The sequence below is a fragment of the Hemicordylus capensis genome, chromosome 5 (assembly GCF_027244095.1).
Source record: "Hemicordylus capensis ecotype Gifberg chromosome 5, rHemCap1.1.pri, whole genome shotgun sequence".
NCBI lineage: Eukaryota > Metazoa > Chordata > Lepidosauria > Squamata > Cordylidae > Hemicordylus > Hemicordylus capensis.
In genome coordinates this window covers 170,863,830-170,888,235 of record NC_069661.1, presented here as the reverse complement: position 1 = coordinate 170,888,235, position 24,406 = coordinate 170,863,830, and the positions used below count along the sequence as shown (strand labels likewise).

General features: G+C 45.0%; 1 protein-coding gene across 11 annotated transcripts in view; it reads left to right on the top strand.

The window, feature by feature from the left end:
* LOC128328269 (ankyrin repeat domain-containing protein 26-like) overlaps positions 1 to 24,406 on the top strand; it is a 206,753-nt gene that overhangs the window by 89,729 nt on the left and 92,618 nt on the right. For 10 of the 11 annotated variants that reach the window (XR_008309108.1, XR_008309107.1, XM_053258090.1 and 7 more), the window contains 2 exons: positions 9,607 to 10,650; positions 13,855 to 13,993. Coding sequence is in view for 9 of the 11 variants with exons in the window: in XM_053258090.1 (XP_053114065.1) it covers positions 9,607 to 10,650; positions 13,855 to 13,993 (1,183 nt within the window). In the remaining 2 variants the exon portion in view is untranslated. The remainder of the gene's footprint in view (positions 1 to 9,606; positions 10,651 to 13,854; positions 13,994 to 24,406) is intronic. The other variant, XM_053258094.1, reaches the window with a different exon arrangement.

Below are 24,406 nucleotides of genomic sequence, written 5' to 3'. Positions count from 1 at the left end.
AGGGAAGTCCACCCCAAGTGAAGCACGGGGCATTGCTGGGGGTGAGCAGCAAGTCCGCTGCTCCCCTCACAAGACTCAGAGCTTTGGTAGCATATGGATTATAATGGTGGTGTTAAGTCTGCCACAGTGTGTGGGGCAGGGTCACATTCTTACCCCTGCATAAAAGGTCATGGTTGGTTCTGGCCCAGTAGGGCATTTGAGTTGTGCACTCCCACTCTGTAGCATAATAATGGAGCAAAGGAAAGGAGTAAAAAGCCCTGCAAGAAGGACTTGTCTGCTTCTCTGTAACAGCGATATAACAGTTACTGGAAAATTCAGGAAGTAGACAGCATTTTGCAATCTAACATATGCTCTTATGATTCTAGCACAATAAATCATCCAGGCATATCACTTCCTGAAGCTGATAGTAACTAATCTCCTACCAAGAGTTGTTTCCTCAGCAGATTTTATCAAATTATACAGAAACATAATATTTCATCTTCTGATCTGGTTCGTGATCCGTTGAATCCATTAGAATGGGTTCTGCGCCTGCGTGAAAGCCTCTTGGTGTCAAGTTTTACAGTTCCTCTTTGGCGCCTGCGCCCCACCCCACGTGACCACATGGCTATTTAAGGTGGGAGGAAGTGCAGGCACCTCAGTTCCTTTGCGACTGCCGTAGGGATTGGTTCACTTGGTTTCTACGGCTCCTCGTTTTGGTTCCTCAAATCTTTTAAAAGTTCTACTATCTTGCTTTTCTGGACTTCTGACCTTGGAATTCTTGTTAAACCTTCTGCCTTGCGATTCTGCTTTTCCACCTGATCGGACTGTTTTACTGTGAATGACCCCGACTGCTTACTGTTTCTGCCTACTCTAAAACGTGTTGGTTTGGAAACTTTGTTCAGACTACTACCTGGCTTTGCCTTTGGACTGACTAACGACCACGTATTTGTGAGTAATGGACTAACTTGTAGTTATGGATACCCCAAAGGGAAAAAAGACTTTTAAACGTTGTGAAAAATGCAAGGCAAAACTGCCCTCACAAGATGCACATAGTTTGTGTTTGCTCTGTTTGGGTGAGGCACATATTACATCCTCCTGTAATATTTGCCAATCATTCTCTAAACAAACCCGGAGAAATTGAGAACTCCATTTGAGGGCTGCAATATACGAAGATGTTTTGGCAGCACCTTCGTCTGCGTTGAAGAAATCTCCTCAGGCACATGGCTCGGGGGCCGTGGCTTCAACCCAGTCTAAAACCCCATTGCCCGCCGTAAAAACCCATAAATCCTCAAAAAGGTCGGGTGAGAAAATGGCGACTACTGAAGAACCCGCCGCAAAAACGCGGAAGCTGTCGACATCAGGCTTGACCCTGTCGCCGAAGTCCGTTCAGGAGGTGGTTCTTGTGTTGATATCGAAGCCCTCGACACCGGCAGCCCCATCAGCACCGACGCCGACTCAACACGCTGGGCCCTTGACATCGACCGCCTCGGCATCAACGGCAGCGCATCCAGCTGAACTCTCGACGCCGAAGCCAATCTTGACCTCGACAGCTCCAAACATTGCGTCGACATCAATCTCGGCACCGATGGAAGCATCAACGTCGACAATTGAAGCAGTGTTTTCTTCTCTGGCCCCAGCTCTACCAGTACCAAGTCTCCGAGATTTACAACCAGCGCCGACCCCGATACGGTCCCCCTCAACATCGGGGGAGGGAGTCCAGCCCTCGGCATTGAACACATTGACAAATATTACTACTGTTACACCTCGATTCCGGGCTTCCCTGATGTTCGCAGTAGAGGAAGTCGATCTCTCAAATAATGGGGGCACAGCTTTAGACCCAGGAACAACACAGTCCCTTCTGACAATGTTGGATTCTGCAGCTAACACTCCATCTACATTTCCAGGTTTTCCTCGCTCAGACGAAGACGCTCCACAGTCTAAACCACAATTGCTATCCGCTACACAACTATCCACTGCGGCCCCATGGCACACCTGCGGGTTCTCTCATGGGGTCTTTCGATCTAAGGAAACGGCATTACATGGCGCATCTTCACCTGGAATGGCCTATGACTATGAAGAGGATTGAATTTGACGACAAGCCATGTCTGCACATACGATCCCTCGAGCTACCGCCGCCCTGCGAATCCATCCACTCCCTAAAGGTGGTACCCCTCCTCTACGAAAACTGTTGCTGTCCAGCACTTCCACGCAGACTCTGATATCTACATCTACACGGTCTACACAAACTACACAACAGGTTGCTGCAGTGGCGGTCCAAACAGAGGACCCACCTTTACCCCCCCTCCAATGATAACATCACCAGGTGGGGTTCCCTCACACCTCTCTCCCTCTGAGGTTGCGTCAGATGACAGTCACCATGGCTCTTCTGATTTTGAGTCTGACACAGAAACTGTGGAAGCTGATCCCTCGCCTGACGTGGCCATACCTGCCCACTTCTCACCGACGGAGGAATTAAAGGCGTACCACTCTCACGTTAAACAGATGGCGGCAACCTTGGGATTAGATCTATTCTTACAAGTAAAAACCATTGATGACCCAGTCTACAACTTCATGGCCCGGTCTCAGTCAGCACAACCAGTAGCTCTACCTCTGCTACCCATCATTTCTAATGCCACTCAATGTGCCTGGCAGATTCCACGCACGTCCACACCAACTTCTAAGAGGCTGGAGGGTCTTTACAAGGTACAAGAACAGGATAATACCTACCTATTCAAACACCCTGTCCCAAACTCGTTGGTCATTGACTGTGCAACCACGACTAGGTCCGGCCGTTGACACACCACCCCTGCGGACAAAGAAGGCAGAAAATTAGACGTCATGGGGAGGAAGTTATACTCTATCTCTTGTCTATTGGTCAAAGTGGCTAATTACTCGGCCTGCATGGCTAAATACAGCTACTGCATTTGGGAGAATCTAGAGAAGGACATTGATAAGTTATCTCCTGAAGAGCTCAAGGTACGGTTCCAGAAAACGTTACAGAAAGCTGGGGACCTCACGTGTTAACAATTGAGCACTGCGAAGCACCTAGCAGAGTCGGAGTCTAGGTCTATCACCACTGCGATTATCCTCCGTCATCATGCCTGGTTGCAGTCCGCATCCCTGCATCAGGACATGAAAGATAAGATAGAGGGCCTACCATTCGATGGTAAGGGCCTCTTCTCAGAAGAAACAGATTCAACAATGGAAAAAATGAAGAAATCAAAATTCACTGCCAAGACATTCACGTCTTCGGCATCAACTTCGTACCCTAACAAGCAAAAATCCTACTGTCGTCCCCACACGTCTTACAGGCCACAGGAACACCGTGACTTCTGTAAGAATTACCAGCCTTTTAATAAACGTCCAGGACAACAAAAGGGTAGATATACCCCAACGCAACGTGGGAAACAGGCGGAGGGCAACAAACAACGACCCTGAGATACAGAACAGTCCATCGCACCATCCATCTCAACTTTATTCTCCCTCCCAGAACAATAAGGAGGTCGACCACCTGGCCTACACCACCAATCGACTGGTTCTACAAACCAACAACAACATCAGATTGGCAAGTCATACGCAAGCATGGCGCCACATAACATCAGACTGGTGGGTCTTAAAGATTGTCACATCAGGTTACGCAATAGAGTTCAAGACATGCCCACTGCCTTCGCTTTACAAGAGCAACTCCAGCTTTACTGCAAGAAGTGAAGGAGCTCCTATGCAAAAGCGCAATAGTCCCAGTGCAATGGGTAGTTCTACAGGAAGGGTTTTACTCCCGTTACTTCCAAATCCCGAAGAGAGATGGCGGGATGTGACCGATCATGGACCTCAGGCACCTCAACAAGTTCGTACATGTGAAAAGGTATCAATTGATGAATTCACTTGATGTGAAAAGGTATCAGTTGAGTATCAATGTGAAAGGTATCAGTTGCAGGACATCCTACCGCTGCTACATCAAGAGCGGTGGCTTGTGATGAAAAACTTAAAGGATGCCTACTTTCATATAGGGATTCGACCGTCCCACCCAAAGTACCTGAGGTTCACAGTAGGAACGTCAGTATAACAATACCAAGTCCTTCCGTTCGGTCTCTGCACTGCCCCGCGTGTATTTACCAAGTGTATGGTGGTGGCGGCGGCTCATTTAAGGACAAAAGGCCTGAAACTCTTCCCCTTTCTAGACGACTGGCTGCTGACATACAGAGACAAAAAAGAGTTATGTTTGCAGATTCAATATATGTTGGGCCTTCTCTGAGATCTAGGAATACAAATCAACTGGAAGAAGTCTCATTTGACCCCAGTGTCCACCATATCTTACATTGGCGCTATACTGGATGTAGATACGGGGAGGGCGTTCTTCCCAGAAGAACGCTACCAGACCATAGCTCTAATGGTCCAAGAGTTTCAACACAATCCCTGCCAAACAGCACGTCAAATACATTTGTTAGGCCTGATGGCCTCCTGCAAGTCAACCGTACGCTACACCCAATTGAAAATGCGGAAGCTTCAGCTGTGGTTCCTGTCCTCCTTTTGCCTAAACAGAGACAGCCCAGCAATGTAACTATGTCTGCCTCTACCAGTCCTAAGATCCCTCTCTTGGTGGATGAGACGGCTCAACTTGCTCAGAGGAATACCGTTTCAGACACAGGCCCCGTCTGTGTGGGTCACGACGGATGCTTTGCTGCAGGGTTGGGGTGGTCATTGCAATACCACAGTAACACAAGGTCTCTGGACCTGAACCCAACGCCAGTTCCACATAAACTTCCTGGGGCTACTGGCAATTTTCCAAGCCATGAAAGCCTTCCTCCCGATGCTAAGGGGATGGGTAGTACAATTACACTTGGACAACACAACCGCTATTGCCTACCTGAACAGACAGGGTGGAACGGTCTCCAGGTCGCTGTGTGCCCTGAGCATTCAAATCTGTCATTGGTGTATCGAAGAACAGCATCACCCCAATAGCCATCCACACAAGGGCACGGACAACATACTGGCGGATGGCCTCAGTCGTTCATTCTCCACGGAAACCCGACATGAGTGGGAACTGAACAACACATACCTCCACAAGATATTCCTACTCTAGGGTCACCCAGAAGTCGACTTTTTTGCTACAGTGCAGAACACAAAATGCAAGTTGTTCTGCTCAAGAGTGGGCCACGAACCCCAATCCTTGGGAGATGCATTCCAGATAGAATGGTCGGGGCAGTGGGCTTACATGTTTCCCCCTTTGCCTCTTGTGAGCAGAGTTGTAGCACGTCTACTGGCAAGCCATGTGAGGTGCATCCTGATCATGCTGTGGTGGCCCCGCCAGGCATGGTTTCCACATCTACTCAAACTAGCTTCGACTTATCACAGACTTCCGAACCGTTCAGATCTCCTGATTCAGGAAAACGGTTGCCTTCTACATCCGGAAGTGTTCACCCTGCAACTAACAGCGTGGAAAATTGACTGCTGAAGCGAATCATTCTAAATCAGCGCAAACCGTCTACAAGAAAAAACTATGCTAGCAAATGGAAAAGATTTGCTATTTACGCTTCTCACCATATTTTCTGTCCTAAGGCGGCTTCTGTCCGTAATATCCTACTTTATTTGACCTCTCTGAAATCAGAGAAATTATTGAACGTGTCAATCAAGGTCCACTTGGCTGCACTTTCATCTTGGCATCCAGGCTGGGATGGGAAAACAGTGTTCTCCCACCCTTCATGCAAGAGCTTCCTGAAAGGCCTCACTAATCTGTATCCTCCTGTCAAAAAACCTCTTGAGCAATGGAGTATCTCGCTGGTCCTCTCTGCACTAACTGAACCCATGCGTTCCATGACGGTGAATCAGGCATCCCTCAAGACAGGTTTTTTATTGGCTATCACCACAGCTCGAAGGGTGAGTGAACTCACAGCCCTTCGCATAGATGTCCCTTATGCCTGGTTTTACCCGGATAAAGTTCTTCTCCGGCCGGATATCACGTTTTTGCCAAAGATTGTGTCGGACTTCCACATCAATCAAGACGTGGTACTCCCTACCTTCTTTAAGTCACCGACCACTCTGTTGGAAAAGGCCCTATATTCCCTGGATGTGCAAAGAGTGCTTCTCTATTACCTTTCAAAAACGAAACCTTTCTGCTCATCAAGGAGGCTATTTTGTCGCCTATAAGGGAGCAAACATAGGACAGGCATTGTCCAGGCAGAGACTATCACACTGGATTGTCAAAGCCATCCGTCTGACATACTCTTTACAGAAAGTTCAGCCACCAAAGACCATCAGGGCGCCTTCCACAAGAGCTTATGGTGCCTCGGCTGCTCATCTGTCTGGCATATCGTTTCAAGACATTTGTAAGGCCGCTACTTGGTCTTCCGATCAACCATTTGTGAAGCACTACGCTATAGACTTACGGTCTGTTGCAGAGGCGAATTTTGGGAGAGGTGTCCTTAGAAGGGTGTTGCAATAACTCTACTGCTCCCTCCTCCTTTTGGAGCTTACTAAACACCCATCCTAATGGATTCAACGGATCACGAACCAGATAAACAGGTTGCTCACCTGTAACTGATGATCTGGTAGTGATCCGTTGATATCCATTAGATCCTCCCGAACCTCTCCTCCGCAGTAGTACTTCCCTTGCTATAGTAGAACTTTCCTGCTTACGTGACTGCTTCGGCGGTCTCCAAGGAACTGAGGTGCCTGCACTTCCTCCCGCCTTAAATAGCCACGTGGGGTAGGGCGCAGGCGCCAAAGAGGAGCTGTAAAACTCGACACCGAGAGGCTTCCGCGTAGGCGCAGAACCCATTCTAATGGATATCAACGGATCACTACCAGATCATCAGTTACAGGTGAGCGACCTGTTTTATCATTTTGATGCACTAGTAAATAAATAAAAACCATAAGTCTGAAATATTTCAGAATGCTTATTCAAATGCCTGATCTCTCCCTTTAAATGTTTTTTGACTGAATTTTTTAAAAAAACATTTTTTGTATATCCCGCTCTTCCTCCAAGGAGCCCAGAGCGGTGTACTACATACTTAAGTTTCTCCTCACAACAAGCCTGTGAAGTAGGTTAGGCTGAGAGAGAAGTGACTGGCCCAGAGTCACCCAGCAAGTTTCATGGCTGATTGGGGATTTGAACTCGGGTCTCCCCGGTCCTACTCCAGCACCACTACACCACGCTAGCTCTTTTTCTGCATCTTTAGAAAGATTCATTTTGAGCAAGCTCAGGCTATGCCCATCACTGAAACTGCAGATGTAGGGACCCATTATCATTTCCCCCCTCACTTTTTTTCCACACCAGAAAGTTACACAATTTCTGTCTACCAGGTTCCTCCAGTAGCTGTGTTAATAGAAATGCTTTCTGGAGAGAACATGGTATCTATTGAGGCAACCATTTTCAAACCAGGGAGCCTACTGCTTGCACAGGTTGATGTGTTGAAAGGGTTCACTGGGAACCTTTCTAAGGGCCAAGTTGATGAACTCTGCTCCCGTGACAGAACAGCTTGACTCAAGCTGGAAATTGTATAGCTTCTGAGCTTCTCGTGGGACTCTTCATGAGAGAAAGGACATATTCCCACCTCCCAGGAAGTGGCTTTTCAGCCCTGCCTTCTTGGTCCCAGAAGTGGAGTCCTAACCTACCTAGAAAATGCCCTACCCCCTACAAGAACAGAAGTTCACCAAGTAAGATCTTTATCTGTCCCAAGTTTTGGGATTGGTCAGGTGAGAATTTTAAGTATATTGCATATAGGAGGATGACGGAAATGTAGATATTGTTTATAATTGCAGTAAAATAATCCTTAACCATGGGGATGTCTCCTAAATATCATACATAATATATTTAGTAGTATTAATCCATTAAGCAGCTCATTATTAGGTAGTGTTACAAAAATTAAGTTTCACATTTCCCTGGCAGGGCAAGAACGTGCTCCCATTGGTTGAGGTGATTATGACATCAGCACTGCTCCCTGCCTTGTGCAGGACAGAAGCCTTCTTTTGCATCGATTCCTTAAAATAACTGAAAAACTATTTGCAAAAGGAAATTCAGGAAATCTGCTATTTGTAGATTCCTACATGATAGCATGTTTCTTTGCTGGCAGTGAAGCTTACAAAGGAATGGAGAAGAGGGGAGTGAAGACCAGAAAGTTAGTAATCGAGTTGGTTTTATCATTCAAAAAAACCCTCTCCCCAAAATATCACTTTTTAATATGGTGTACCAGTAAAGAGGGGAAATACTTTAATTTGATTTTTCTCCCCCTTAAAAAAACTGGTGGCAGGGGGAGAGTGACTATGTAGAGAAGGAGGGGAGAGCAAACTTTGGCTCACCAGTGTCCTCTGCACTTTTTCTTTAGCTCTGGCAACTGCTGAGAAAACTGCTGTCACTGCTGGTGAAATCTCCCCCTCCCCCCCTCCCCAAGGAAGGAAAAATGTCCTTGGGGAGTTTGAATATAAAGGCTACCATTATGCTTGAATGGTCTCTGAGGTAGATTAGACCTGTTCCCCTGTATCACATTGGCCTTAGTTGCTTAGCAGTGGTCGTGTGGCTGCTTCTGACAGTGGCCTCCTTCTTCCTTTTCCTTCATTTTACCTCAGAACTGCTAGGCCTCACAGCTTTTACCACCCTCCATGTATCTAATAAGGAAGAAAGGCTGCTGAGTTGCTTTTTAAGGGTCAGAGGGGAAATGTTACTTCCTGAGTTTCTGCCTGACAGGCAGAAATCTAATAGGTGGAGTTTCCCCATCATATGGAGACTGGAATTTCATCAGCTGAAGTTCTGGGTGTTGTGCAGCTGAAGTACAGGCAAAATACCAACAGGTGGTGCTTCCATCCTCATATGCTAGGTAAAGGTGCACCTGTTGAATGTCTACTTGTTGTACAACTTCTAAAAGTACTGGGCCTTCTGGCCTTTAAAAGGAGCTCAACAGCCCTTCCCCCTTATGGTGTACAAGCCTGGAGAGTGGTAAGAGCACTAGCAGTTCTGAGGTAAAATGATGCAATTAGAATAAAATGAACAACTAAACTTATGTATAACCTAACATTATTGGGGAGAATAAGTCGTTTCCACTAACAGTGACATAGTGATGCGAATCACACGTAGTGACACTCACTGAACAACTTTTCCTTTCTCACAGCGTCTACCCATGCTTTTTGTCATTTATTTTCGTAGGAACACACACAGTGTGCCTTTTTTGTTGTACTCTTTTGCAGTGGTACTATATGCCACTTACTGTGGCACTTACCTTTAGGATTTTTCAAAATTACTATTGTTTTTGTTGAAATTATTACAGGAAATTTCACTCACCATGCTTACTAAGCAGGACTCAAAGAAAGACTGCACATGTGATGTCACAGCACAGCCAAGATAACTGCTGCCTGTTTGGGGGTGAATAGGAACTTCAAGCCTTGATTTCAGCTGCCTGTGAGCAGCTTTCAGGGGAGAAAAGTGACTTGTAATCACTTTTTGATGAGAACTGAACAATTTTTTTAAAAAAAATAAAATTAGGAGACATCCCCATGGGGCGGTGGGGGGGATATAGTTGTGAAAAGAGTGTTTTAATATAGTCTCAAAGTTCAAATCCTTTCAACATTTGTAGCATAATTTTTAACACATTGGTTACTGTTTGCTAATTTTTCTTTGTCCGTACTTGTATGCATAAGGATAAAAATGTAATAAGCACACCCAGCTCTGTAGAAAAACCATCAACTGGAAATCATACATACAACACAGAGGCTTCGTTTATTTATGACAAAAAGAAAACTGAAGCAGAAATTCACAATGAAGAATCAAACATTGATCACAGTCAGTTTGATATGGCTCTGTGGGAAGCAAGATATGAAAAAATGTGGGTTGCAAATGAAAAAAAGGAAGTCAAAACCAATTTCAAAAGCATTACAGCGGAATTAAAGCAGATGTTTGGTGAAATTAATGTAAATGAGGAAGTAAATGATACTCCTGAGGAAGGAAGATCACAAGATGGCTTCAGTGGTATATTGGAGAACATAAATGAATTTCCACCACCTCATCTCTCTAAAACTATCATTGGTATACAAGGAAAAGATGATTCTGAAGATGTAATGCCTGTCATTGTTGAAAAGAAATTAAACACTGAAAATTTGAGTTTATATCCTCAAAATTCTGTTTCCCAGAAGCTTATTTTTAAGCTGTGTGAACATGGTAAACAAAATGTTGGCGAGAATGGGAATGCGCATTGTGAAGCATTGTCTAACAATGCAGAAGATACAAAAGTTAATATAAAAGAAGAAAGGAGTGACAATGTATTTGTTCAGTTTGAAACAAATGCGTGTGGAAAGACTACAGCTTCAGAAAAATGTACCGATACTTCACCAATGCATAGTTGTAAAGACATTGTTTTAGATGTAATTTTTAAAAATGTATCTATCAAGCAACCAGTGATCACAGATGACAGAAACATGCTTTTTGATGTAGCAAAATGTATAGCTCAAGAAACTCTACACCATTTTAACACTGATGTTTTTGGAGAATCTACAGTCAGCAGTTGCAAAGATGAAGCTGCAATTGGAAATAAAGTGAAAAATTCTGACCAATCCCACCATCAAGCATCAAAAAAAGAACTGGATGAAGAATTAGAACGTGATGTTGCAAGATTTAAGAATGAAGTAGGGATGTTGCAGATAGGATTCCTGGCACTGGAGAAAGAAAAAGCCCAGCTGCAAAAAGAGGTAGAAGAATACCTGCTGCTTTTCATTCTCTGGTCTTTCTTGTACCTCAGCCATCCTGTTCATTTCAACTCTTCATCATTATTGGAAAGCCTTCTTTTGTTGCTGGCGTAGTGAAATTTGTGTGTTTTCAAATGGACCAGGAAGCAAGGAGATTTTATATTCCTTTCTTCCATTCTGAATTAGAAGGCGATCTTAAGAAAATTTAATTCATAGCTTTAATATCAAAAATCCTTACACAAAAACCCAAATAACCCAATATTTAAGTAGGTGCAACTTCAAAACAAAAAAACTGCATTCATTTTTTAGTGGCTTTGAATGTATTCCAAAATGTGAGAGTGACTTCTGAACAGGGTATTGATTGAACTGTTTTCATTTACTCTCATTCTTGCTTAGCACTTTTTACTTTGCTGTGTGAAGCACTTCTCTTTTGTTAGATGTATTTTCTTCACTTCAGTTTTGTTGGTCACTTTTGTAAATAATGCCTATTTATCATTAGGTTCTATTCTGTTTATAATTAATTATTATATAGCATTTAGACTAAGTGCATCAGCAGCATAACTTGTTGCACAAGCACAATGACTCCTTCTGTAAGCTTCTAAGTATACTTGCCTGAATACAGCTGGGTATGGAAATGATGAGAGGAGAGGAGGGCCTAATGCAGATGCACCTCAGGGTGTGTATGTATGGCTACAAGCCATTTTTGGAAAGAAAGAAAAACAGTTTCCTGTCTATAGACACTTAAATTGCATATCCATGCATAGATGCAGGATAGAAAATTGAGAATGTGGATCAAATTACACTTGATGCCAGTGTTCTTGTAATAGTCATACAAGTTTGTAAAAGAAATTAGGAAGAAGAGGAGTGCTCTGGAGACTAGTGCTAGAAAGGTCAGGAAAGTACAGCGTTATCCAGGAAGCAAAGAACTGCCCCAACAGGCAAATCCTTAGCTAGCCTGCCACCTAGGAATAGCCACCTAGTGACAATGCAGCAGCACCCATGGTGACATTTGCTAGCCATTGAGCAAGGCTTAGTACTCTGTACAGCACCTTGAAACTTAAGGTAGACAACCTAATGACAATGGAGAACAAAGGTAGGGGCTTGCATAGCAAGGAAAACTGTTCCCCCCTCCCTCTGTAATCAAGCACTCTCTCTAATTGAATCATGGTTGGGGTCAAACCTATAAGAATAGCTGTGCTGGATCAGGCCCAAGGTCTATCTAGTCCACATCCTGTTTCACACAGTGGCTCACCAGATGCCTCTGAGAAGCCCAGAGGCAATTGGTGAGGGCATGCCCTCTCTCCTGCTACTGTTCCCCTGCAACTGGTATTTGGAGGCATCTTGCCTTTGAGGCCTACAGCCAGCAGATTAGTAGCCATTGATAGACCCTTCCTCCATGAATATGTCTAAACCCTCTTTAAAGCCATCCAAGCTAGAGGCCATCACCACATCCCGTGGCAGAGAATTCTATAGGTTAAATCTGGATTGTGATCCATTAGGTTATTTATTTATTTATTGCTTGCTTGCTTGCATTTCTATACAGCCTAGTATAGAAATCTCTATGTGGTGTACAGATTAAACCATAATATAAAACAAAACATTTAAAATTCATAAAAACAGATAAAAATCACAATAGATAAAAACACACATTAAAATTTAAAACTTTAATCTCAATTAAAATTACCTGAGGGTAATTACCTGAGGAAACTGGTACGTCTTCAAGGTCTTCTTAAAAGCAAACAGAGAAGGAGATGCTGTTATTTCAGTAGGGAGCGCATTCCAAAGCCCTGGGGCAGCCACAGAGAAGTCCTGGTCCTGAGTTGCCACCAAATGAATTGGCAGCAACCATAACTAGACCTTTCCAGATAACCTTAATAGGCAACAGGGTTCACGATGAAAAAGGCGCTATCTTAAGTACCCTGGACCTAAGCCATTAATGGCCTTATAGGTAATAACCATTAAGGGCCAGCATGTACCCCAGCTTCTGGATCATTTATGGATAAATTTAAAAGCAGCGGTCCCGCTACAGATCCCTGGGGTACTCCACTTCTTACTTCCCTCCATTGTGAAAACTATCCATTTATTCCTATCCTCGGTTTAGGGACATAGGAAGCTGCCATATACTGAGTCATACCATTGCTCTGTCTAGCTCAGTATTGTTTTCACAGACTAACAGTGGCTTCTCTAAGGTTGCAGGCAAGACTTTCTCTCATCCCTATCTTGGAGAAGCCAGGGAGGGAACTGAAACCTTCTGCTCTTCCCAGAGCGGCTCCATCCCCTTACGGGAATATCTTACAGTGCTCACACTTCTAGTGTCCCATTGATATACAAGCAGGGTGTACCCTGCTTAGCTAAAGGAACAATTCATGCTTGCTACCACAAGACTAGCTGTCATCTCTTCCTGTCCTTCAACCAGTTACCAGTCCAAACATGAACCTGTCTCCTTATCCCAATGACTGTTTTGTTGTTGTTGTTTTTACTCCTTTGGCGGGGAACTTTGTCAAAAGCTTTTTGGAAGTCCAAGTATACTATGTCAACTGGATCACCTTTATTCACATGCCTATTGACACTCTCAAATAACTCCAAAAGGTTAGTGAGGCAAGACTTGCCCTTGTAGAAGCCATGCTGGCTTTCCTTCAGCAAGGCTGATTCTTCTATATGTTTAACAATTTTGTCTATATATTTTCCATCAGTTTACTTGGCACAGAAGTTAAGCTATCTGGCCTGTAGTTTCCTGGATACCTCCTGGATCCTTTTTTGAAAATGGGAGTTACATTAGCTATTTTACAGTCCTCAGGTACAGAGCCTGATTTTAGGGACAAGTTACATATTTTTGCTAGAAGATCAGCAATTACACATTTGAGTTCCTTCAGAACTCTTGGATGGATGCCATCTGGCCTTGGAGATTGGTTAACTTTCAAGACAGTTTAAGACCATCCTCTCTCATCACTTCAAATTGGCCCAGTTATTCAGCCTCCAAGCCTGAGAAGTTCAGTTCTGGAGAAGGTATATATCCTGCACTGTGAAGATTGCAGTGATCCGTGAGGGGAAACATAGTTTACCTTGCTATGCTTAATGCAAGCCGGAGTTGTCCTGACTGAACCTATGCCACAGTCTTGAAATCCTTCTTTCTCTTCCCCTTCCTTCCTTCCTTCCTTCCTTCCTTCCTTTATTTATTATAACACTTGTTTAATTATGTTTTAATAGATCTACAGAACAGTGGATGTTAATGATTTTGATGACATAACTCAGTCTTCTGATACAGCTACAGAGGATGTTGAGCTGCCTTCTTCAGTCTTCAGAGACACCACAATACTGATAGAACAGCTTAGTTTGGATAAAAAAGGTATGTTGTTCATCATTATCTAATAATAATGACCTGATTCTAAATATAACATGAAAATGAACACTTGGTGATCTGCTGCTAAGAAAATGTATTCACACTAGTAGTAGTAATGCCAGTTGTAGAATATTTCTCTTCTTTTAAGTGCAAACTCCATTATTTTTTCTAATTAGAGAGCAGGTAGTAATATGTATTTAATTATATTTGGATTCATGTTCCCTCTTTCTATACCAAGTAAACTCAAGTTGGGTTAGACTTAAGAAACAAACAAAAAACCCAGAGTGAAAGACACTAGCAAACAAATAAAACATCCAGTAGCCGAAACATCAGTATTCCCTAAAAAATGAACACTCTGAACAGGGTGCAAGGAAATGTGGCCCATATGTTGCACCATCACCTTCTGGTGTAACTTAGGAGGTTACAGCCCTGTGAAGTGAGACTACTCGGAGCTCAACTGACGTCTTGTCAAGCAACGGAGGATCTGCAGGATTTTTGCTGGTTCCTCCTGTCTCTGTTAGTGCTCTTTGCCATCCATAAATATTTCTCTGAGGTTTGCACCTCTGCACAAATCATCATTAATGGGGAAATTATTCCATTTTGAAAATATGGTAACACAGCAAGGCTGCCCTCTTTTGTCACTGATGTTTATATTGGATATAAAGATATTTGCAATAGCAAAAAAATTCAGAAAATACCACACGAAGTTCTAAAGCATTAACAATTAGAAAATATCATTATGCATGGGATATGTGCTGCTTTTCTTAGAAGACTGTAAAATATCTATAAGAAAGTTGAATACAACTATTATTGGAATTTGGGGATACTGGTAGAGATCCCCAACAAAATGTTTCAGCGTAAGTTATGTCGGTAGGGAATGTTACAGCCACCCATTTCTCATTTATGTCCATGGATATGTTAGTGCGAAATAAAAGATATGAGATATTTTGGGAATTAAACTGTCAAAGGTTACCAATAGACTACTTTTATTGGTTATTCATTCATATGAGCCCCTGGTGGCGCAGTGGTAAAACTGCCGCCCTGTAACCAGAAGGTTGCAAGTTCGATCCTGACCAGGAGCTCAAGGTTGACTCAGCCTTCCATCCTTCCGAGGTCGGTAAAATGAGTACCCAGAATGTTGGGGGCAATATGCTAAATCATTGTAAACCGCTTAGAGAGCTCCGGCTATAGAGCGGTATATAAATGTAAGTGCTATTGCTATTGCTATTGCTATATACCATCTTTCAGGTCAAAGCCTCTCAAAGAGGTTAGATTTAAAAGACAGAAAAGCCCAAATAATATTTCTCACTTGCCGCTGCTAGTTCTTCTTACTGCAGCAGACCCATTATAAATAATCTCCAAGAAAATGACCACCAGATGAGAGGGTGGTACTTCTCCATTGGGCTACAGATGTAAAGAATGGCCCCTGGCTGCTGTCCTTTCTTCTTAGTGGTAGCAAGGCTGGGGGGAGCAAGATGGCAACAGTCCGCACCCCAGTCCAAGAGTTTTGGTTGCTGCAGGAGGCCTCCTGTAAATAGCCCCAAGGCAAATGGTTCCCCATGTATTGATTTTATTAATAATGATATTTTGATGCAACATTGCTTGGAGAAAAGGTATAGTAGTTGATTGAACTGGAATACAGATACTCAGAATGTCTGATCTTTAAAATGATGCATGTCCCCTTAGAACCTGGGTTCTGCACCTGCACAGCCCATCATTGAAGAAATCCAAACTCTTTGATATGCTCTTAGATTCCACCGAATTGCACATTTGTGTGACTGTTATTTTCTGTGGGACAGCGCTATTCTCCTCAGTTCCTTCTCAGCTGCCTTGCTGCTTGCATCGGGAAGGATTCGCTCTGCTCTCCTCATTCCTCAGCCTCAATGACAACATGGGCTACCATGCACTCATCGAGATTGAGAGTGTCGTCTTTGTGGATTGCCCTGTGGACACTAAACCATTGTTGGATTCAACATTGTTGGCTTCTACTAGAGCTCCTTCTCACAAAGACCATGAGGATCCTTCCTTCAAAAAGCCTATGGCAGTTGGCCTCAATGTTTAATGTCGCTGCCATAAAAAGCATAAATGTGATCGCTCTTGGTCTCCAGCATCGTTGAGCCCTAAGCATCACAAGACTTAATCGCCTATTTCTACGATATCAACAAGACTAAAACCATTTACTTTTTGACGTTGTTGGCTTCACTTCACATCACTTTGCCATCATCTGCCCAGGGGTCTGTAAGGTTCACGTTGCCTTCTTCGTCTCCCGCATCAAGGATTTCGCTGTCGTCTCATTTGCAGCAAATTCTTTTTTACTTGACAAGCCTCGAATGTTCTGGTCTCTCTAATACCTCTCTCAAGGTACATCTGCTCATTCTGCAAGACACCCTGAGTGGGATGGATGCTCAGTCCCCCCCCCCCCAATCCAGATTCCAAACGCTTCCTTGAGGGTGATAACAACCTATTTCCTCCTATCTGAGACCCTATAGAACCTTGTAGCCTCTCCCTGGTCCTCTCTTCTCTCACTGAACCTCCCTTCGAACCATTCCTTTCCACTAGCCTCAAGTCCTTGTTCTTAAAGGTGGCTTTTCTTGTTGCCATAAGTGCAGAATGCTGTGTCAGTGAGCTGAAAGCTCTCCATGCTGACTCTCCTTACACATTCTTCAAACTGATCCCTTTTACTCCTAAAGTTGTCTCTGATTTTCATCTCAATCAGGATATCATATTGCTTGCCTTCTTCCAGAACCCTTCCACCTTACTGGAGAAGTTGATGCAGTCCCTCATTGTTCAGTGAGTCCTTCTCTACTACTTCAACCAGACGAAACCCTTCCAGAGATCTAAGAGACCCTTTGTTTCATACAAAAGAGAAAACAAAGGTCACCCTATTCCTTGACACAGACTCTCCCATTGGTTTGTCAAATTCAGTTTCATGTGTTACCACCAAAGTGTTCAGCCCCCTTCAAAGATCAGGACACACTGCACTCGGGCCATGGCCACGTCAGCGGCTTGCATGTCTGGCATCAGTATGAAGGATAACTGCAAGGTAGCCACGTGGTCTTCGGACTTACCTTTTGTAAAGCACTATGCTATGGACATCCGCTCAGTGGCGGAGGCCAACTTTGATCGAGCAGTCCTCAAGAATGATCTCTGAATGGAATCCTAGCTCCCAAGCTCCCACTTCCATCTTGGTGAGCTAGTTAATTACCAAGATTTTGAGGGGACATGGATCACTTCAAAGATAAGCAGGTTGATTACCGGTAATAGGTAATATTGCTGGTGATCCATATTCACTCACAACACCTGCCCGGCCTACCCCATTCCTAGGATTCACCCGTAGTTGTACTGACTTACCTGCCTTTGCCTTTGGACGTTTCTCTTTGCTCATCACAGTGGCTGATCAGGAACTGAGGAGAATGGTGCTCTCCCACCGAAAACAACTGTTGCACATGCATGTGATTCAGAGGAGCTAAAGAGCGCCTCAAAGAGCTCAGAATTCTTCCATGATGGGCTACTGCGCAGGCACAGTAGAACTCAGGTTGTGAGTGAACATGGATCACCAGAAAGATCATCTGTTACAGGTAAGCAACCGTTTTTTTCTAAAAGAAGTGACAATATTGGGCAAAAAGATGAGTTTCAGACTAATGCATCCCTAACTCAGAATGTTATTTGTAAGAACTATAAAAATGAATTGGCACCAAAACAGTAATCGGTGGCTTAGGGTACATACATACTTCAGACTCTAGAAGCTGGTAGTTCTACATATTGAGAGAAGGCCAATTTAACATTATTTATCAGTCAACTTGTGGGAAACAGTTACTGGTCATTCTGCTAAATGACAGGTCAGACTAGACCAGTGTTATTCATTGTAAGGCCCTGAGGCCATTGGCAACCCCCATCAATCCTAACCGCGGCTCCTTGACTAATTTTTTAATTGGTCCTGTGCAAAGCTTCAGCCGAAGTTGTATACTTGCATAGGCCTTTGACACCATGCAGAGGCAACTTTTCTCACCGTGCAGTGAGAAAATAAAATAAAATGCAGCTTTATCCTGTGGTGGCGGGCTTCTTTAAGGGAAATAGAGCCCTCTTGTGTAATGTCTTGCCATGACTGTGGGCCCCTCATGTGTACTCACTTTGTGGATCACCTTGGTACACTGTCACCACAAGGGTCTTGGAGCAGAAGCAACCACAACACCAGCTTACAGCAACAAGCTTCTTTATTGAGCACCAACCACAGGGTAACTCTGTGGACACTCATAAGTCCCAGATAGACTAGAATCCTGGGCAAACTCCACCCACACAGTTCTAGAGGGAAATGAGTAGGGTTCCATAATTCCATAAAGGCACAGTACCCATATGCCAAATCTTGAGCCCCTGAACCATCTTGGAAGATGCACACAGAGGGCTGGGAAGTGTAGCCCTTCCTAGTGGTTTCTCATGGAGGTCTTTAGAAAGTGCTCCCTTTTTTAAAGCACCACCCGCCAGCACAGAAAAAAGCACAGTATTGTCAGCAAAGTGGGAAACTACTCTCACATTGAAGGTTTTTTGCCAAAGTGATCCCTGCTTGAAAAACAGTGAAGATCACTGCAAATCATAATCTTTTTCTTCAGGAGGATTTTTGATTTCTACTCTTGCAAGCTATTTCTACTTTGGGACTTAAAGATATTCAGACTGAATCACAAGAGGCCCAGTTTAAGGGTTCTCTGGATCTTCCTAAATAGGAAACTCTACTGCCTAAAGTTCTAATGTCTGGGGTTTTCATAGACACATTAAAACAGAAATGACTGACTCCTTCTGCCAATAAGCACCCTCATAATGTAGCAAACAAAATTTACAATTTTTTCTGAGGCGAGATCTCCTAAAGGTTCCCTTCACCGATGCTCCTGTGGTGGCTCTTCTCAGTTGATCTGTTGTCCCTAAGGACAGAGAGTCTACTTTAAAAGATCCTGTGGATACAAAAGCTGAGGCATCTATGCACAGGGCCCTTGAGTCTACATCCCTGGCAATTAGGGCAGACATAATGGCTTCCCTTACGTCCAGTCCAGAGTGTCTATCTCCTCTATCTATGAGTTGCTAAATGACCCCCCTTTGGATCCAAGCAAGTTGAAGCGCAAACTATTGAGGCTTCTAAGTGCTGCAGCTTTCACAGCTGATGCTACCTTCGACAGCATCAGATTTTCAGAGCTGTGTGTGCTAACATAGTGATCAGAAGAAATATCTGGTTGAAGCACTAGCAAGTTGTTAACACTTCCAAAATCAACCTGACATCTGGAAAGTGGTTCCAACATTCATAAGTAGTGGGTTCTGCGCCTGCACAGACCAGCTTCGGGCAGAATTCAGTAGCTCCTCACGACACCAGCAACCGCTGCCTGCACATGACTGCAGTACCCTCTAGCGGCAGTTGGGCATCTTCTCCCTCAGTTTCTTTCTGACCGCCATAGCGATCAGTCCTCGGATTAGTTAGCTCCTCGGATAAAGTTTCTCTCTTTGTAATTTAATCCTCTGAAAATTGGAATGGACTAGGATGATTCTTACTGTTTAGAAATGGATTTGGTACCTTTCTGACTCTCCAGTTATGACTTGGAATGGACTAAGACTACTCTTTCTCTGCACCCGTGGCTTAGCTCTATTTCGCTCTCTCCTCTTAAGACCTCAGAACATATGACTTTTCTCACTCCTCTCCTAGACATGTTTGGATAGACTAAGCAGGGTAAGGAAAGGACTACTTTTAAAAGGTGTGGTAATTGCCGGGGAAAGATCTCCTCAACTGATGGCCACACACTCTGCTTGTTTTGTTTGGGAGAGGCACACGATACCAAGCAATGTTCCATCGGCGTGACTTTTAACAAGCAGGCGTTGAAAAATCGCGAAGTGCGCCTTAAAGTTTATTTATTGGAAGAGGCTTTGTTGCCTAAGAAGGCCCCCGCACTCCCGGCCGAGAGAGAAGGCTCGGCGAGCTCTAAGACTTCGAGGTCTACGTGCTCGGAGTCAGGCTCAGTTCAGACAACTAAAGCCTTGTTTACAGCCTCATCCTTGACTTCGACCATCTCGGCAGCCACGGCGCCGAGAGACAAGGATCTCTTTAAGAAACTGGAGGGCACAAAGCAAGCCAGGAAAGGGGAGACTTTGGCTTTGGAGCCTCCACGGAAGAACATAGAGAGCGCCATGCCCAGGTTGAGGTGCACACTCCCTCACCAACAGGTCTTCAGACCCTGCAGAAGTCGTGGCATCGAGCGGCTTCTTTGTCCCCGGCGCCGATGCCTCAACAATCACCATCAATGCCGTGCAAACCCCACAGCTCAGCGCGCAGAGGACGCTCGGCTTCGGGTGCCTCAAATTCTCCTACAGGGCATCTGCCGATATCAACCTCAACATCGAAAGGCCTAAAGGCAAAGCCAATGGATTCCGCGCCCGGAACTACATTGACATTTGAACAGTCGAGTGTCGGCATTGATGTCTATGGCCATGGCAGTCTCGACTTCGAGCTCATCCACGAATCCGACATCAAACCCGAAGACAGTCTTGATGTCGGAAGTGACTCAAATGGAGGAGACGGTAGCAGTGATTGCAGATACGGAGCTCGATTCCGATATCGAGTTCGTAGAGGACCAAGACCTTCTTGTTGAAGAAGTTATGCCTCAGGAACACTCTGTGAGTTGCCCGCAGTCACCTATGCGTATAGGCTTATGAGGCCGAAGTACCACCAGGCTAGACTGCCTGTTATACTCGGAAGAGAGTACTCCTTCCACGGGGACCTTCACAGGTTTTCAGGACAATGATGTTTTGGGGATTCCTAGGACCCCATCACTCTCACTTAAAGGCACTTCTATTATTGGAGTTTTGCCACAGGGGGTTGGGGTGACTCCTATTTAGTTACGGGTGAGGAGTATTCTCTCTTTTCACAGTGACTGAGGGAGAGAGATCGAGTTCCCCCAGTGCAACAACAAATGGAGACGGCAGTATAAATGCTGCAAACACCTATTCCGCAGGTACGCTGGTCGGAGACGGCAGTCCAAACCTGTTTTCCATTGATATCTCAGCGCACTGTGTCGCTCCAGACTAGCGCACCACTACAACAACGGAGTGTGTCACTCCAAGCCAACCTTACATTACAACCAACTCATTCTCCAAGACCAATATTGTGCTAGACTGCTACACAGACAATTGCACAAGCAGGGCTGCCTACCCCACTACAACAACCGATTCCACTAGCCACTGTTGTGACAGAAACCTCACCTGTTTTGTCGGATGGAGATGATGACGAAGAGGATGACTACACCTCAGATTCTTCTGAACCAATGCAGTCGGAAGAACCGAATCTCCCGGAGCCAGATTTGAACGTGGCGCCAATCCCATCCACGTCACCAAACGAAGAAATGAAGGGGTACCATCAGCAAGTGGCTGAGATGGCACGGGTATTAGGTCTACACCTCAAAAAAAACCCAACCGAATTAGAGGATCCAGTGTACAATATGATGAAGTTGGCTACCGGATTGCAGCCGGTGTATATACCCATGCTACCCCATATTACCAGAGCAACAAAATCGGTGTGGAAGGTGCTGCAAACCTCAGCACCCACTTCCAAGCAATTAGACGCATTGTATCATATCCAAGAAGAAGAAAATGCATACTTGATACGACACCCGTCTCCCAACTCACTAGTGGTGGATTGTTCTACCACATCTAAAGGGGGCAAAAGACACACGGCCCCAGCCGATAAAGAAGGCCGGAAGCTGGATGCCTTAGGTAAGTGCACTTATTCCACGGCCTGCTTATCTATAAAGATTGCTAACTACACTGTGAGACAAGCCAAATATACTCACTCACTTTGGGAAGCCTTGTTTGATCAACGAACCAGCTTGGATCCTGCTGAATTTGTAAAGAATTTTGAGTTAGTATTTGCAAAAACAACTGCCGCAACATGTCAACAATTGGCAAACGCAAAGCATCTGGCAGAGTCAGAGTCACGGACTCTGACCCCATCCATTACTTTAAGGAGACATGCCTGGTTGAGGGCAACTAGCCTACAATCAGACATGAAGGACCGCATCGAGAACTTACCTTTTGATGGGGAGCGTCTTTTCTCAGACAAGACTGATGAGAATATGGAACAGTGGAAGAAGTCTAGGATAACAGCACGCTTCTTTACAAACCCACATTATTCTGCTTCTAAGTATAACAGCTATCAGAGAAAACAGACTTCCTATTGCCAATATGACCATAAAAACTATAGGCGCCCCCATCAACATTACAACAACAGTAACAAAAAGCCTTACTTCCCAAGAAATAAGATGGTCCAGTCAGGCTGTGGTAAAGGAGACCACAAGCCAAACAACAGCTTTGATCTGCACCAGGGCCCAACTGCCTGTCACTGCAACCCCAATGTAGAAGCTCCAAACATAGAAACTCAAGGGGATACCAGCCCAAGGACCACCATCTCCTTGTGTCCAACCAGAGAGACCATCAAACTGGCAAGCCATGCCCAAGCATGGCTCCATATAACATCCGACCAATGGGTTCTACGCATAGTAACGACGGGCTATGATCTGGAATTCAAAGAGTGCCCGCCATTTTTCGGGATGCAGTACACTCCCGAGACGCCGATCCTGCGGGAGGAGGTGCAGAAGCTCTTGTCCAAAGGGGCTGTATCACCAGTGCAGTGGGCCCTAGGCCAGACGGGATTTTATTCCCGGTATTTTCAGATCCCCAAACGTGATGGGGGGATAAGACCGATTATGGATCTCTGTGCATTGAACCAATACATTGAAGTACAGAAGTTCAGGATGACAATGCGTCAAGCCATCCTTCCGCTCCTTCACGAGGAGCAGTGGATTGCATTGCTCGATCTAAAGCAGGGCTGCCCAACTTCAGCCTTCCTGCAGATGTTGGCCTACAGCTCACACAATCCCTGGCTACTGGCCACTGTGGCTGGGGATTATGGGAGCTGTAGTCCAAAAACTGCTGTTGGGCCTAAGTTGAGCAGGCCTGCTCTAAAGGATGCATACTTCCATATCGGGATTCAAGAGATACATCACAAATATCTCCGCTTCATGATGGGTATGGAGATTTTTCAGTACAATGTATTGCCTTTTGGCCTTGTCACCGCCCCAAGGGTATTTACAAAGTGCATGGCGGTGGTAATAGCCCACCTGAGACTGCAAGAACTGTCAGTGTAATCATATTTGGATGACTGGCTTCTGACAGCCAAGTCACGGGAACAGTTGTTACAGGACATAAAGTTGGTGACTTCCTTGTTGGAGAATCTGGGTCTCCAGATCAATTGGGAGAAGTCGTTCCTGCAACCAGCAAGAAGTCTGCAATATATTGGTGCACGACTAGATATGGAGGAACAGAAAGCTTTTCTGCCTGTGGATTGCTTCCAACGCATTCGGGGGATAGTCCAGGACTTTCGGAAGATGCTAGGTGTCATGGCATCTTGCATCTCAGTGGTCCACTTCGCAAGATTCAGGATGCGAAAACTGCAAACGTGGTTTCTCCGAACATATCACCCGAGGCACGAACCCCAAACCAAGTGGGTCACGCTTCCAGATCACGTCTTGTTCTCCCTAGTCTGGTGGACAAAGAAGGGGAACATGTTGATGGGCATGCCTTTCCTACCTCCGCGGCTGACTGCGGTTTTGGCTTTGGATGGCTCTATGCTGGGATGGGGTGCCCATCTGCTACACCACAGGGTTCAGGGTCAGTGGGCCCCGAAGGAGGGGCTGAGTTCAATTTCCTAGAACTGAGTTCACTGAGTTCACTGAGTTCAATTTCCTAGAACTCTTGGCAGCATACAAGGCCTTGATGGCATTTCAGGAGCAGTTGGCGGGTCAGGTCATCCAGTTGCAAATGGACAACACAATGGCCATCGCTTATGTAAATAAGCAGGGAGGAACGGTGTCCAGGTCCCTCTGCAGTCTCAGTCTCCAACTCTGGAATTGGTGTATCCCGTGCAAGATCTATCCTACCGCAATACACATCAAGGGCACATTGAATTGTCTGGCAGACTCCTTGAGCAGGGATCACCTACTTCAGCAACACGAGTAGGAGTTGAATCCGGCAATGGTTTGTCAGCTGTTCATGTCCTATGGAATGCCACAGGTGGATCTGTTCGCAACCGCAGAGAATGCAAAATGTGAGCAATACTGCTCCAGGATGGGAGCAGGGCCACGTTCCAGAGGCGATGCCTTTCAATTTCATTGGAGCCAGGGGCTGTTTTATGCCTATCCGCCAATGCCCCTATTGCCCAGGGTGGTTGCCAAATTCCTGCACGACAGAACACAGGCAATTGTGGTGGCTCCATGGTGGCCAAGGCAGCCATGGTTCACACAACTACTCAGACTGTCCCAAGGCAGGCTCAGGAGGCTACCCCTCTGGGTGGATCTACTGTCGTAAAACCAAGGCACCTTGTTGCACCCCAAC